Here is a 17,521-nt window from a genome sequence, read left to right as displayed (position 1 = left end):
GTGTTCTTGCCTGGAGAATCCCAGGGATGGGGGAGCCTTGTGGGCTGCCATCTATGAGGTCACACAGAGTCGGACACGACTGAAGCGACTTAGCAGCAGCAGCAAAAATGAGAACTGACAAATAGATAGAACAAATGGAGCTTGTGAAAGAGAAGAGTAATCACATTTGTTTCTAAGAAAGATGACTCAATCACCACTGTGATGACAGAGAAAAATTAGAGAAAGACACAGAGAGATAGACACTCATGGCAGAGAACCCAGTGAAAAGGCAAGTCCATTATTCCACCCAGAAATAAATACCGCTCAGAATATTAGAGGTAAGTGATGAGATTAGAGATGAAAATTTTTATGAATTAGTTTCTGGTTGGGCTGCCCATTTAGCTCAGCTGGTAAAGAATTGCCTGTAATGTGGGAGACCTGGATTCCCAACCCATGGGAAGATCCCCTGAAGAAGGGGAAAGCTACCCACTTAAGTATTCTGGCCTGTAGAATTCCACAGACTGTATAGTCCATGGGGTTGCAATGAGTCAGACACAACTGAGCGGCTTTCATTTTCACTTTATTTTCAGTACCTGATTAGATGTTGGAGATCAGAGAGTGGTCCTACACAGGATAAATCTCTGATGTATGCCCTGGTTAGAGATTAATGGCATCCATTAAAATTAGGTAAAAGACCAAGTTTAATGAAGAATATAATTATTCCTATAATTGATCCTAGGTCTATGGATTGCTGGTGTGTCCTTGGGAACATGACTTGTATTTTATGTGACTTGGTTCTCAATCTTTTATAATAGCTTAGAAATAGCTATGTGACAACTTTGTCAAGATTTTTAAGTTAGATGACACATGTTAAGCACTGTTTCCCAAACTGGTTCTGTTCAGTTCAGTTGCTCAGTCATATCTGACTCTCTGACACCATGGCCAAACTGGTTAGCACATTGGAATCACTGAAGATCACTGCTGCTGGAGACTGTGATTTAATCATCGTGGAGTAGAGTCTGGAGTCTGGACGTTTTCAACGAATTTTAGGTGACTCTAACATGCAGACCAGCTAAGGATACATGGTCCAGGTTATGGTGTATGGTAGGGAAGAAAGTGCTAACAGCCATCAGAGTGAGAGACTGCAAAGTGCACTGTGAGGCACAGAAAATAGTGACAATAATCTCCCAAGTAGGGCCTAGGAGCAGATGTCAGTGAATAAACCTGAAGAGTAAAAAGGAAGACTGGGAAGATAAGCAGAGTTATACATATCCAAAGAAGGCATTTATAACCCACAGTGATAAATGTAGCAGGTACTGTGATATGGGACTATGTAAATGAACCCAGTGGCTTTGGAAACTAGTAAAATACTGGTGACACCAGTCAAGAGTATTTTCAACAAAGTGGAGAAAATAATAACTAGATTTCATTTGATTCAGGAATGAGCAGGGAGTATGGAATTAAGAACAGAAAACTTTCAAGAAGTCAGAAAAGTAGAGAAAAGAACACTATAGTGTTGGTTCAGCCAGGAACACTATGTTCTAAATAGGTGATATCAATCTTGAGTTGAATTGAAAATCTGAGTTGATGAGAGATATAGGGTTAATATTTCAGAGTAAGAACATACGATATCAGAGATAATGAGTCAGGTTCAAGAGACAGGCAAGGCTCTGTCTGGGAGACACTTGATGAAGGAATGGAATGAGAAATTAGATTTGATGTGAGCGTAATGTAATTCTAAAGCAGGAAGAAGGCAATGGCACCCCACTCCAGTACTCTTGCCTGGAGAATTCCACGGATGGAGGAGCCTGGTAGGCTGCAGTTCATTGGGTCACGAAGGGTCAGACACGACTGAGCGACTTCACTTTCATGCATTGGAGAAGGAAATGACAACCCACTCCAGTGTTCTTGCCTGGAGAAACCCAGGGACGGAGGAGCCTGGTGGGCTGCCATCTATGGGGTCGCACAGAATCGGACACGACTGAAGTGACTTAGCAGCAGCAGCAGCAGAAATCTTATTTTACCCATTAAGAAAACAGTTATAACAACTCAGGCTCAGGGAGTTTTAACAACTTACCTGTGATTGTTCAATGGCATAAATAGAATTTGTGGCTAAAGTATGGTGACATGATTTACTACCCACCCAAGGGACACTTTCAAAAGTATTAAAATGCTAAACTAGGACAACAGTTATAATTCTGAACTATACTGGGCAAACCTGGATATATGCACATCTTACATATGAAGTGTTAGGAAGCCCAGTGAAGGCAAAAATTAGTCTATATTTCCATTTTATAGATGGGCTTTTGTGTTATCACAGTAGTTTAGAATATTATGGGCTTAGATATATTGTGATTGAAGGGGGCACTGGGCCTTTCAGGGTCTCCCAAAATAGGAGAGCATTCTCTATACATTAGATTCACCATAAGTTCCCTAATAATTTCTCTATTCATCAGTTCTATAATCTATTGAAAACTTTTAAAAGCTTTACCAGTATTCTTATTGTTCATTCTTAAAGCTCATTTACCACAAAAGCCAACTGCCTACTATTCATAGCAGAAAGCATAACCTACACTCCTACCTGTTCAGTTCAGTTCAATTCAATTCAGTCACGCAGTCCTGTCTGACTCTTTGCGACCCCATGGACTACAGCAAGGCAGGCCTCCCTGTCCATCACCAACTCCCAGAGTTTACTCAAACTCATGTGCATTGAGTTGGTGAAGACATCCAGTCATCTCATCCTCTGTTGTCCCTTTCTTCTCCTGCCTTCAATCTTTCCAGCATCAGGGTCTTTTCAAATGAGTCAGTTCTTACAATCAGGTGGCCAGAGAATTGGAGTTTCAACAGCAGTTTTTCCAATAAATATTCAGGACTGATTTCCTTTAGGATGGACTGGTTGGATCTCATTGCTGTCCAAGGGACTCTCAAAAATCTTCTCCAACACCACAGTTCAAAACCATCAATTCTTCAGTGCTCAGCTTTCTTTAGAGTCCAAGTCTCACATCCATACATGACTACTGGAAAAACTATAGCTTTGACTAGACAGAACTTTGATGGCAAAGTAATGTCTCTGCATTTTAATATGCTGTCTAGATTGGTCATAACTTTCCTTCTAAAGAGTAAGCATCTTTTAACTACATGTCTTTAGTCACTATGGAAATATAAACTAATTTTTGCCTATTTTTTTATTTTGGAGCGTAAAAATAATGTGTGTCACTGTTTTCATTGTTTCCTGATCTATTTCCCATGATGTAATGGGACCAGATGGCAAGAATACACAGAACTGTACGAAAAAGATCTTCACGACCCAGATCATCACAATGGTGTGATCACTGACCTAGAGCCAGACATCCTGGAATGTCAAGTCAAGTGGGCCTTAGAAAGCATCACTATGAACAAAGCTAGTGGAGGTGATAGAATGCCAGTTGAGCTATTACAAATCCTGAAAGACGATGCTGTGAAAGTGCTGCACTCAATATGCCAGAAAATTTGGAAAACTCAGCAGTGGCCACAGGACTGGAAAAGGTCAGTTTTCATTCCAATCCCAAAGAAAGGGAATGCCAGAGAATGCTCAAACTACCACACAATTGCACTCATCTCACATGCTAGTAAAGTAATGCTCAAAATTCTCCAAGCCAGGCTTCAGCAATATGTGAACCGTGAACTTCCTGATGTTCAAGCTGGTTTTAGAAAAGGCAGAGGAACCGGAGATCAAATTGCTAACATCCACTGGATCATGGAAAAAGCAAGAGAGTTCCAGAAAAACATCTATTTCTGCTTTATTAAAAACATCTATTTATGCCAAAGCCTTTGACTGTGTGGATCACAATAAACTGTGGAAAATTCTGAAAGAGATGGGAATACCAGACCACCTGATCTACCTCTTGAGAAATTTGTATGCAGGTCAGGAAGCAACAGTTAGAACTGGACATGGAACAACAGACTGGTTCCAAATAGAAAAAGGAGTACGTCAAGGCTGCATATTGTCACCCTGTTTATTTAACTTCTATGCAGAGTACATCATGAGAAACGCTGGGCTGGAAGAAACACAAGCTGGAATCAAGATTGCCGGGAGAAATATCAATAACCTCAAATATGCAGATGACACCGCCCTTATGGCAGAAAGTGAAGAGGAACTAAAAAGCCTCTTGATGAAAGTGAAAGTAGAGAGTGAAAAAGTTGGCTTAAAGCTCAACATTCAGAAAACGAAGATCATGGCATCCGGTCCCATCACTTCATGGGAAATAGATGGGGAAACAGTGGAAACAGTGGCACACTTTATTTTTCTGGGCTACAAAATCACTACAGATGGTGACTGCAGCCATGAAATTAAAAGATGCTTACTCCTTGGAAGGAAAGTTGACCAACCTAGATAGCATATTCAAAAGCAGAGACATTACTTTGCCAACAAAGGTTCATCTAGTCACGGCTATGGTTTTTCCTGTGGTTATGTATGGATGTGAGAGTTGGACTGTGAAGAAGGCTGAGCGCCGAAGAGTTGATGCTTTTGAACTGTGGTGTTGGAGAAGACTCTTGAGAGTCTCTTGGACGCAAGGAGATCCAACCAGTCCATTCTGAAGGAGATCAGCCCTGGGATTTCTTTGGAAGGAATGATGCTGAAGCTGAAACTCCAGTACTTTGGCCACCTCATGCGAAGAGCTGACTCATTGGAAAAGACTCTGATGCTGGGAGGGATTGGGGGTAAGAGGGGAAGGGGATGACAGAGGATGAGATGACTGACTCGATGGATGTGAGTCTCAGTGAACTCTGGGAGTTGGTGATGTACAGGGAGGCCTGGCGTGCTGCGATTCATGGGGTCACAAAGAGTCAGACAGGACTGAGTGACTGATCTGATCTTATCTGTTCTGAATGGGACCAGATGTCATGATCTTAGTTTTCTGAATGTTGAGCTTTAAGTCAACTTTTTCACTCTTCTCTTTCACGTTCATCAAGAGGCTCTTTAGTTCTTCTTTGCTTTCTGCCATAAGGGTGGTGTCATCTGCATATCTGGGGTTATTGATATTTTCCTTCAAATCTTGATTCCAGCTTGTGCTTCATCCAGCACAGCATTTATCATGATGTATTTTGCATATAAGTTAAAAAATCAGGGGGACAATATACAGCCTTGATGTACTCCTTTACCTATTTGGAACCAGTCAGTTGTTCTGTCCAATACTAACTGCTGCTTCCTGACCTGCATACAGATTTCTCAGGAGGCAGGTGAGTTGGTCTGGTATTCCCATCTTTTGAAGAATTTCCCACAGTTTATTGTGATCCACACAGTCAAAGGCTTTGGCATAGTTAATAAAGCAGAAATAGATGTTGTTCTGGAACACTCTTGCTTTTTTGATGATCCAACAGATGTTGGCAATTTGATCTCTGATTCTTCTGCCTTTTCTAAATCCAGCCTGAACATCTAGAAGTTCATGTACTGTTGAAGCCTTGCTTGCAGAATTTTGAGCATTTATTTGCTAGCATGTGAAATGAGTGCAACTGTGTGGTAGTTGAGTATCCTATGGTATTGTCTTTATTTGGGATTGGAATGAAAACTGACCTTTTGCAGTCTTGTGGCCAAAGCTGAATTTTCCACATTTGCTGGCATGTTGTGTGCAACACTTTAACAGCATCATCTTTTAGGATTTGAAATAGCTCAACTGGAATTCCATCACCTCCACTAGCTTTGTTCATAGTGATGCTTCCTAAGGCCCACTTGACTTTGAATTCCAGGATGCCTGGCTCTAGATGAGTGGTCACACCATTGTGGTTATCTGGATCATGAAAATCTTTTTTGTATAGTTCTTCTGTGCTTTCTTGTCACCTCTTCTTAGTATCTTCTGCTTCTGTTAGGTCCATACCATTTCTGTCCTTTATTGTGCCCATTTTTGCCTGAAAATTTCCCTTGGTATCTTTAATTTTCTTGAAGAGACCTCTAGTCTTTCCCATTCTACATCCCATGATCATCATTTTCCTAAAAGGCTTAGTGATCTTGCTGAAAGTAGTGCTTTCTGAAGGCCATAATTTCAGACAAAATAAAAAGTGAAATAATGATGGTTTTGCCCAAAGATTTTAGACAAACATTCAACCTTTCCAAAGGCCTCATAATACTTAACAATTAACTGCAGCCATTTGATCTCATGCTTTTAGTACAAGTTACTTTTGTGTCCAGCACTACAGTACAAGGTACTCAGTTATTATTTTTATAGCAGAGTCCACATGTGTTCACTAGCACCATAGTTACCCCAGGAAATAAATTATATCAGAGACTCTGCTGTTTAAAGGGTTACATGCATAACAATAAATCAGTGACAATGAGTTGTGATTCAAGTGACCTTAAATTAAATCTAAGCTACTATAATAAGCAGAATGATACCCTTAGCTCCAAGTATTGTCAAAGTGCATACAGCTTTTTTGTTTTTTGTTTTTTTTTTTCTTTAAGTGACAAAATTACCTATCACTGTCAGTTACCTCCAGCATGGAGGAGACATTGAAAATTAGGTGCTCTGAATGGACCAGTGAGTCATATATTAGACATTGCTCTCATTTTCGCCTTTTTGGTAAACTTGGAATAGAAATCAGAGTGGGTTAATTTTTGGTTGTTTTGCTTTAAATTTTTAGTGTTATAAAAAATATCAAAGTATTTTATACGGTTTTCATGATAACTAAGTCATACCCAATATTTACAAAACTTATTCTGTGGAGGTCAAAATGCTTTATATCTTAAAGAATCTCCATTAAACACACACACTCACACTCTCAGACATACAGAAATTAATGTGGTTTTCTTCCCATTGTATACAGCCTGTAAGATGAGAAATTCACCAGCTTTAATTCCTTTCTCTCATCACTTGTTTCTCATCTGTACTTGGCCTGTTTCTCCTAGGGGACGTGGGGGAGCCATTCCTCCTCCCCCACCACCTGGACGAGGCATTCTCACCCCTCGAGGGACCACTGTGACCCGTGGTGCTCTTCCAGTGCCCCCTATAGCGAGAGGCGTTCCTACCCCGCGAGCCCGGGGGTCACCCACCATGCCAGGATACAGGGCACCCCCTCTGCCAGCCCACAAGGGGTATGAAGCGTATGTAAGTACTCTTGAGAAATCAGTTGTTAGGAGGAGTTAAACTGGTTGGGCATCAAGCTAATCTTCAAAGACATTCATATACCATCAGTATAGTAGATGATGTTTGTTGCAGGAAACAAGTGTCATTTGCAACAGAATGTAGTAGTGCATTTAAATGAGGCCATTTTGTAAAAAGCTTTCATTGTACAGGTTCCATCACTTGTTATTACCAGTTAAATAGCTTACATTTTAAAAAACAAACTATCTTGGGGTTTTCTTATATTTAGAAGACTTGAGTCATTTCAAAAAGAAATAATTATGAACATAATGTGAATAGTCATTATGTAGAAGATTCTCCTGGGACATGATAAAGATGAATATAACTCAGAAATATTTGACAAATATAATGTGATTATATTACAAACTTTGTTAGTAATTTAAGACCATGTGGTTGGTTTTTCATTTAAATATCCTACTCTCTGAGTGTATGAAAGATAAGGAATTGGCAGGTGTGAATTCAGAGCTCAGTACAGAATGAATATATGAATTGCAGTGTCTCTAAGTACCTTTTCCCCTTCTAATCCTCTGTATTATGTTACACTCCCTTTGAACCTTTCACCTGAGTTGTTAACTTTCTGCTGATCACATGTTTTACTTTCTGTCTCCATTTCTCCTACTGGATTGTGAAACTTGTTAAAAGGGGTAGTTTCCTATTCACTTTTGGAACTATAATAAGTCCACTGTAAAAGTTTGATTGAATTGACACAACCAGATTATCATCCTATGAAACAGATACATTTTGCCTTTAACCTCTCCAAGATGTCCATCCACTAACCTAGGTGTTTGCTTCATTCTAACATAGATACACTGTCCTTTGTGAATTATTAGTTATATAAACTCTTCAGGGACAGTTAGCATCACATTCTATTCATTAAAAGCATATAAATATTTTATGAATTGGTCAATAATCAAGCAAAACTTAATCCTAAAATAAAGTAAAAATGTTTGCTAGGCATCTCTAAGAACTTTAATGGTTAGAGCATGTTAGTTTTTAGGAAAGTTACTGATTAAATATGAAACATGGAATAATGTCTCTAAGAGTGAAGAAAAATATTAAGTTTAACGATCCATTTCTATGGGAAAATGGAAATGTGTTCATCTAAGTATCTTTTGTACAACATCAGCTATCAATATTTAAAATCTTAGTCTGAAAAATTGAAAAATCTGCAGCAGATGTTGTATTCTACCTTCTGAACAAGCCCATAGGTCTAGAAACTTAGAACCTGGTCCTGGTCCTACTGTCTCTTCAGTAAGACATATGTACTGCTTCAGAAATAAGTGCTTTTTAAATGAATGAATGAATAATCCACAATAGGGACAGTGGAATTGTTTTATTTTGTTTTGTTTGTCTTCTTTTTTTAATCTCTGAGGAACTAGGTCTACCACATTCATGTGTATGGACACTATGATGTTTTTGTCTACCAAACAGAAAGCTAAACAGTCAGATCTTTATCTCGAAAATTAAAAGAGAGAAATAGTAGTCAACATTGTTATCAATAAATAAATTTACAGCACTTATATGGCACAATAAAAGAGAACAAGATTTGAAAAACTGTAGTCTTTCATGTAGCTACAAAAGCATTGTGGCCTTTCACATTCATTCCAATTTGTAGTGAATAAATCAAGGAATGCAAGGCAAAAACAGTAAGCTGCAAAGGCATAAAGATTTTACGGAAACATGAGTATATTCTGAAAAAGGTTATATTCTGAATTGGAAATTTTAGGAGGATGGTTCTTATAGTAAGTAAAGAAAGTATGTCGAGCCTTGTAAATCTGATTTTTTTAAAACTTAAAGTATCAATTCGTTCATTCACTCAGGTTTCAGTAAACCTCTGAGTCTAGATCAAGGGTCTGCATCTGTATAAGCACATCCATGGTTAAGGAAACAGCAAGCAGAAAGGCACTGGGAAGAATCTGCTCAAAATGTTTGGGGGTCAGCTAGGAAAACATCAGAGCTAGAGAGTATGTGGGGGAGACAGAGAAGGACAAGGGTGGGGCAGGCCAATTCATGTTGCTGTTGGAGAGTTTGAGGCAGGAAAGCCACATGAGCAGGTTTATGTTTTAAAAGATTTCTTCTGTACACATTGCAGTGGACAGAATATGCAATGAGATGGACGCAGGAATAGAAACAAGGAGGCTAGTGACATCCCCATGGACAGAACAAGGCTCAGAGGGGTGAGAAGAGATCTATTCTGAGTCTATGGAAATGATCTAGAAGGATTTGATGATGGCACAGAGGGAGAATGTGTGTAAACAGAAAGGAGTAAAAGATAACTTTGTGAAGTTTTGTGAAACGCAGGTTAAACTTACCAACCAGATAAAATTGAGGTGTCATTTGTTGAATTGAGTACAGGGTGGTGGGGGTGGAGGGAATGGAAAGGTCATTGGAGAGCTAGTGGTGTTTGGCTTTCAGGAAAGTCTGTAGTGTTGCTGGGTGGACCTTACCTGACTTTCAAAACAGAAAGCAGCATCCCACAGTTTGAATTCTAACTGTGTCACTAGCTGTGTAATTTAGAACACTCTGGGTCCTGGGTTTCCTCTTCTATAAAATGGGGATAATCATTTCAGCCTCACAAGACTGCACTGAATATTAGAAATAAACATCCATAAGCACTTAAAACATGAGTATTCATGAGTACCCTGAAGATTATAGACAGTAAATAAGAAGTAACTATTATAAAAATTTCATTATGTATCATACTCTACAGTTTCTCCCTAGGTAAATTATGGACCCACTGAAGTCACAAATATTTAGGTACTTTTTGTAAATTAACTGGGCAAATTAGTTGTTTTCAAATAGAGAAGCTCTATCATCTTCTTTTAATGATAAATAAATAAGTGAACAAACAAACCTGGGGGGTGCTGTGTTGATGAAAACATTCACTAAACTATCTATAATAGGAATAAAATAGAGTTTTATTTGAGCCAAACTTAAGACAATAACCCAGAAGACAGCTTCCAAGATTACTCTCAAGAACTGTTCAGGATAAGCAGGGTTTTCAGCATAGTTTTATGTCTTGTCAGAGGAAGGAGCACCAAACAATTTAGAGATTCTTCCCTTCAAGTTTTCTGAAAAGCCAGATCAACATATACACAGGTAGTCAGCATGGCCTTGGCACATTCAAAGGGAATCTTATCAACCAGCAGGACTAACACTGGTGTCCTGGGAAGGGAAGCGTTTAATCTTATTGTAAACTTGGACATTTTTTTACTTCTGGTCAATGCACTCTTTTCTTTAATAATTAAAGCAGATATACAATGTATGTTATCAAACTGACTGTTCTAGTTAGCAAAAAAGTCAAGTTAATGTTTATAGGCCAGAATGACTTCCCTACACCTCAGCATGTGAGCATTGCTTTTATCAGGTGTCATGAAGTCCAGTAATAGGAATGCCATCAGGGCTGAAGAAACAGCTAGACTGAGGCACTGGATTGTCTCCCCACATTTCCTCTCTATTTTATGTGCCCATATGTTTTCATCCCATGCTAACATACAGACTGGATATTTGGCTTCTCTGGTCAACTTGGCTCAGCTCGTGGTGAAATACGTCCACCCTAGGACTGCCACATCTACACGTCCAGTTCTCCTCACCTGCAGATACTGGCTGGCTGGCTGAATAGAATTCAGATACTTAGGTAGGAGAATCATATTCACTTGGGCATGCCAGGTGTCTATGACTATAGAACAAGAGTTTCAGGAAATCAGATCTGGGATCTACACTCATTAGCCACCAGTGACATGGGTGGTTCAGGTGTGAAGTTCACTGATACAAGTTCATGGATCCAAGCACGGTTCCTGGGGACTCAGCTCCAAGTGTCATATGGAGAGACATTAGTTTCCACAGAAGGAGAAAAATATTATAAATTTTGCAGATATCCTAACTATACCTTTAATAGCATACTGTTGATAATAAGTAAAAGGAGATATTATCTCTTAAAAAACATATTTTATTAAAACCTGTCATATTTTCATTTTTTCTATAAATAATCCAATGAATACATACAAAGTTGAACACTTGGCTGATAATCTCTGACACTAGTCTTTGATATCTCCATCCAAACATTCAAAGGCTGCTGCTCTCTGCTTTAATTTTAAACAATTGATTCCTCTTAAACAAAAGTTTAAGTGTCTCAGTAGCAAAATAACAGGACCATGATAAGTTTATGGTGCAAATATCAAAGGAGTTCTTCACTTTAAGATAAAATTTCTTAGACAAGTTTCCCTTTATTATAAATGACACTACAGAGCAATTCACTCTTCACATTTTTCTTCCTTCCCTGCTAAGGCTCTGGTCACATGACTGTCTACAGGTGGCCAGATCATCTCTTTGTGGCTCACCATCAATGAGACTGCTGTTTAAAACCATCATTAGTATTAGACATTACTTTGCTGATAAAGGTTCGTCTTGTCAAAGCTATGGTTTTTCATTTCTTTTTTTTTTAAATTAATTTTTGAAGGATAATTGCTTTGTAGAATTTTGCTGTTTTCTGTAAAACCTCAACATGAATCCGCCATAGGTATACATATATATCCTCCCTTTTGAAACTCCCTCCCATCTCCCTCCCCATCCCACCCCCCTAGTTTGATACAGAGCCTCTGTTTGAGTGTCCTGAGCCATACAGCAAATTCTCATAGGCTATCTATTTCATATATGGTAACGTAAGTTTCCATGTTACTCTTTCTGTACATCTCACCCTCTCCTCCCCTCTCCCCATGTTCATAAGTCTATTCTCTATGGCTGTTTCTCCATTGTTGCCCTGTAAATAAATTAGTACCATTTTTCTAGATTCCGTATATATGTGTTAGAATACGGTATTTATCTTTCTCTTTCTGACTCACTTCACTCTGTATAATGATTCTAGGTTCATCCACCTCATTAGAACTGACTCAAATGCATTCTTTTTATGGCTGAGTAATATTTCACTGTGTATATATGCCAAAAATTCTTTATCCATTCATCTAATGATGGACATCTAGGTAGCTTCCATGTTCTAGCTACTGTAAATAGTGCTGCAGTGAACAATGGGATACATGTGACTCTTTCAGTTTTGGTTTCCTCAAGGTATATGGCAAGGGGTAGAATTGTTGGGTCATATGGAAGCAACAGTTAGAACTGGCCATGGAACAATAGACAGGTTCCAAATAGGAAAAGGAGTATATCAAGGCTGTATATTGTCACCCTGCTTATTTAACTTATATGCAGAGTACATGAGAAATGCTGGGCTGGAAGAAGCACAAGCTGGAATCAAGATTGCCAGGAGAAATATCAATAACCTCAGATATGCAGATGACACCACCCTTATGGCAGAAAGTGAAGAGGAACTAAAAAGCCTCTTGATGAAGGTGAAAGAGGAGAGTGAAAAAGCTGGCTTAAAGCTCAACACTCAGAAAACGAAGATCATGGCATCGGGTCCCATCACTTCATGGGAAATAGATGGGGAAACGGGGGAAACAGTGTCAGACTTTATTTTTCTGGGCTCCAAATCACTGCAGATGGTGACTGGAGCCATGACATTAAAAGACGCTTACTCCTTGGAAAGAAAGTTATGTCCAACCTAGATAGCATATTCAAAAGCAGAGACATTACTTTGCCAACAAAGGTCCATCTAGTCAAGGCTATGGTTTTTCCAGTGGTCATGTATGGATGTGAGAGTTGGACTGTGAAGAAGGCTGAGCGCCAAAGAAGTGATGCTTTTTAACTGTGGTGTTGGAGAAGACTCTTGAGAGTCCCTTGGACTGCAAGGAGATCCAACCAGTCCATTCTGAAAATCAGCCCTGGGATTTCTTTGGAAGGAATGATGCTGAAGCTGAAGCTCCAGTACTTTGGCCACCTCATGAGAAGAGTTGACTCATTGGAAAAGACTCTGATGCTGGTAGGGGTTGAGGGCAGGAGGAGAAGGGGACGACAGAGGATGGGATGGCTGGATGGCATCACTGACTAGATGGACATGAGTCTGAGTGAACTCTGGGAGTTGGTGATGGACAGGGAGGCCTGGCGTGCTGCGATTCATGGGTTTGCAAAGAGTCGGACACGACTGAGTGACTGAACTGAACCGAACTGTATAATGAGCAACGTTGAGCATCTTTTCATGTGTTTGTTAGCCATCTGTATGTATTCTTTGGAGAAGAATAGTCTTTAGGTTTAGGCCTTTTCCCCACTTTTTGATTAGGTTGTTTATTTTTCTGGTATTGAGTTGCATGAGCTGCTTGTATATTTTGGAAATTAATCCTTTGTCAGTTGTTTCCTTTGCTATTGTTTTTTTTTCCCATTCTGAGGTTTTTTTTTTTTTTTTTTTTTTTCCACATTGCTTAGAGTTTCCTTTGATGTGAAAAAGCTTTTAAGTTTAATCAGGTCCCAGTTGTTTACTTTTGTTTTTATTTGTATTACTCTAGGAGGTGGATCATAGGCGATCTTGCATTGATTTATGTCATCGAGTGTTTTGCCTATGTTTTCCTCTAAAAGTTTTCTAGTTTCTGATCTTACATTTAGGTTTTTAATCCATTTTGAGTTTATCTTTGTGTATGGAATTAGGAAGTGTTCTACTTTCACTCTTTTACATATGGCTGTCCAGTATTCCCAGCACCATTTATTGAAGAGGCTGTCTTTGCCCCATTGAATATTCTTGCTCCATTTGTCAAAAATAAAGTACCCATAGATGGATGAGTTTATTTCTGGGCTTTCTATCTTGTTTATTTGGTCTATATTTCTATTTTTGTGCCAGTACCATACTGTCTTGATGACTGTAGCTTTGTAGTATAACCTGAAGTCATTAAGCTTGTTCTCTCCAGCTCCAATCTCCTTTCTCAAGACTGCTTTGGCTATTCGGGGTCTTTTGTGTTTCCATATGAATTCTGAATTTTTTTGTTCCAGTTCTGTGAAAAATGCCATTGGAAATTTTATAGAGATCTAATAGAATCAGTAGATATCATTTGATAGTATAGTCATTCTCAAAATATTGATTCTTTCTACCCAGGAACAATGAATATCCCTCCATCTGTTTATGTCATCTTTGATTTTTTTCATTAGTGTCTTATAATTTTATGTGTGTAGTTCTTTCATCTCCTTCAGTTCAGTTCAGTCACTCAATCGTGTCTGACTCTTTGCAACCCCATGAATCACAGCACGCCAGGCCTCCCTGTCCAACACCGACTCCCAGAGTTCACCCAAACTCATGTCCATCGAGTTGGTGATGGCATCCAGCCGTCTCATCGTCTGTTGTCCCCTTCTCCTCCTGCCCCCAATCCCTCCCAGGATCAGGGTCTCTTTCAATGAGCCAACTCTTTTCATGAGGTGGCCAAAGTATTGGAGTTTCAGCTTTAGCATCATTCCTTCCAAAGAAATCCCAGGGCTGATCTCCTTTAGAATGGATTGGTTGAATCTCCCTGTAGTCCAAGAGACTCTCAAGAGTCCTCCAACACCACAGTTCAAAAGCATCAGTTCTTTGGTGCTCAACTTTCCTCACAGTCCAACTCTCACATCCATACATGACCACTGGAAAAATCATAGCCTTGACTAGATGGACCTTTTTTGGCAAAGTCTTTGCTTTTGAATATGCTATCTAGATTGGTCATAACTTTCCTTCCAAGGAGTAAGCATCTTTTAATTTCATGGCTGCAATCACCATCTGCAGTGATTTTGGAGCCCCCCCAAAATAAAGTCTGACACTGTTTCCACTGTTTCCCCTTCTATTTCCCATGTAGTGATTGGACCAGATGCCTACGTTTATTCCTAGATATCTAATGCTTTTTTTTGCAGTGGTGAATGGGATTGATTCTTTAATTGCTCTTTCTGATTTTCAGTGTTAATATCTAGAAATGCAACTGAGTTCTCCGTATTGATTTTGTATTCCACAACTTTGCTAAATTCACTTATTAGCTGTAATAGTTTTCTGATACTATCTTTAGGGTTTTCTATGTGCAGTATCATGTTATCTGCAAACAGTGAGAGCTTTAGTTCTTCTTTTCTGATCTGGATTCTTTTTTATTTCTTTTTCTTCTCTGATTGCTGTCACTTGGATTTCTAGAACTATGTTGAATAACAGTGGTGAAAGTGGACAGTTTTGTCGTGATCCTGATCTTAGGGGGAATGCTTTCAGTTTTTCACCATTGAGAATAATTTTTGCTGTAGGCTTATCATACCGGGCCTTTACTATGTCGAGGTAGGTTCCTTCTATGCCCATTTTTTGAAGAACTTTAATCATAAATAGGTGCTTAATTTTGTCAAAGGCTTTATCTGCATCTATTGAGATGATCATGTGGTTTTTATCTTTGTTTATTAATATAGTGTATCACATTGTTTGATTTGCATATATTGAAGAATGCTTGCATCTCTGGAATAATACCAACCTGATCATGGTGTATGAGCTTTTTGATGTGTTGCTCAATTCTGTTTGCTAAAATTTTGTTGAGGATTTTTGCATCTATGTTCATCAGTGATGTTGGCCTGTAGTTTCCTTTTTTTGTGTGTTGTCTTCATCTGGTTTTGGTATCAGGATGATGGTGGCCTCGAAGAATGAATTTGGAAGTGTTCCTTCCTCTGCAATTTTTTGAAAGACTTTTAGAAGGATAGGCATTAGCTCTTTTCTAAATGTTTGATAGACTTCTGTGAAGCCATCTGGTCCTGGGCTTTTGGGGGAGTTTTTTTTTTTTTTTTATCACAGCTTCAATTTCAGTGCTTATAATTGGGTTGTTCATAATTTCTATTTCTTCCTGGTTCAGTGTTGAAAGATTCAACTTTTCTAAGAATGTGTCCATTTATTCCAGGTTATATATTGTATTGCCATATACTTGTTCACAGTATTCTCTTATAATCCCTTATATTTCTGCAAGTCTGTTGTAACCTCTCCTTTTTCATTTCTAATTTTTTAAAATATTTATTTGTGTTTTTTTTTAATTTTATTTTATTTTTAAACTTTACAAATTGTATTAGTTTTGCCAAATATCAAAATGAATCCGCCACAGGTATACACGTGTTCCCCATCCTGAACCCTCCTCCCTCCTCCCTCCCCATACAATCTCTCTGGGTCGTCCCAGTGCACTAGCCCCAAGCACCCAGTATCGTGCATCGAACCTGGACTGGCAACTCGTTTCATACATGGTATTATACATGTTTCAATGCCATTCTCCCAAATCTCCCCACCCTCTCCCTCTGCAACAGAGTCCATAAGACTGTTCTATACATCAGTGTCTCTTTTGCTGTCTTGTACACAGGGTTATTGTTAGCATCTTTCTAAATTCCATATATATGCATTAGTATACTGTATTGGTATTTTTCTTTCTGGCTTTCTTCACTCTGTATAATAGGCTCCAGTTTCATCCACCTCATTAGAACTGATTCAAATGTATTCTTTTTAATGGCTGAGTAATACTCCATTGTGTATATGTACCACAGCTTTCTTATCCATTCATCTGCTGATGGGCATCTAGGTTGCTTCCATGTCTTGGCTATTATAAAAAGTGCTGCAGTAAACATTGGGGTACACGTGTCTCTTTCAGTTCTGGTTTCCTCAGTGTGTATGCCCAGCAGTGGGATTGCTGGATCACAAGGCAGTTCTATTTCTAGTTTTTTTAAGGAATCTCCACATTGTTGTCCATAGTGGCTGTACTAGTTTGCATTCCCACCAACAGTGTAAGACAGTTCCCTTTTCTCCACACCCTCTCCAGCATTTATTGCTTGTAGACTTTTGGATCGCAGCCATTCTGACTGGTGTGAAATGGTACCTCATAGTGGTTTTGATTTGCATTTCTCTGATAATGAGTGATGTTGAGCATCTTTTCATGTGTTTGTTAGCCATCTGTATGTCTTCTTTGGAGAAATGTCTATTTAGTTCTTTGGCCCATTTTTTGATTGGGTCATTTACTTTTCTGGAGTTGAGCTGTAGGAGTTGCTTGTATATTTTTGAGATTAGTTGTTTGTCAGTTGCTTCATTTGCTATTATTTTCTCCAATTCTGAAGGCTGCCTTTTCACCTTGTTTATAGTTTCGTTTGTTGTGCAGAAGCTTTTAAGTTTAATTAGGTCCCATTTGTTTATTTTTGCTTTTATTTCCAATATTCTGGGAGGTGGGTCATCGAGGATCCTGCTGTGATGTATGTCAGAGAGTGTTTTGCTATGTTCTCCTCTAGGAGTTTTATAGTTTCTGGTCTTATGTTGAGATCTTTAATCCATTTTGAGTTTATTTTTGTGTATCGTGTTAGAAAGTGTTCTAGTTTCATTCTTTTACAAGTGGTTGACCAGATTTCCCAGCACCACTTGTTAAAGAGATTGTCTTTAATCCATTGTATATTCTTGCCTCCTTTGTCAAAGATAAGATGTCCATATGTACGTGGATTTATCTCTGGGCTTTCTGTTTTGTTCCATTGATCAATATTTCTGTCTTTGTGCCAGTACCATACTGTCTTGATAACTGTGGCTTTGTAGTAGACCC

At 38.8% G+C, this 17,521-nt stretch overlaps 1 protein-coding gene across 8 annotated transcripts in view; it reads left to right on the top strand.

The window, feature by feature from the left end:
- The window catches only part of KHDRBS2 (KH RNA binding domain containing, signal transduction associated 2), a 773,215-nt gene that overhangs the window by 478,161 nt on the left and 277,533 nt on the right, over nucleotides 1-17,521 (top strand). For all 8 annotated transcript variants that reach the window (XM_059880504.1, XM_024983848.2, XM_059880501.1 and 5 more), the window contains exon 6: nucleotides 6,860-7,058. In XM_059880504.1, coding sequence (XP_059736487.1) covers nucleotides 6,860-7,058 — 199 coding nt within the window. The remainder of the gene's footprint in view (nucleotides 1-6,859; nucleotides 7,059-17,521) is intronic.

This window comes from Bos taurus, chromosome 23, assembly GCF_002263795.3.
Source record: "Bos taurus isolate L1 Dominette 01449 registration number 42190680 breed Hereford chromosome 23, ARS-UCD2.0, whole genome shotgun sequence".
Taxonomy (NCBI): Eukaryota; Metazoa; Chordata; class Mammalia; order Artiodactyla; family Bovidae; genus Bos; species Bos taurus.
This window is presented reverse-complemented; position numbering and strand designations above follow the sequence as displayed.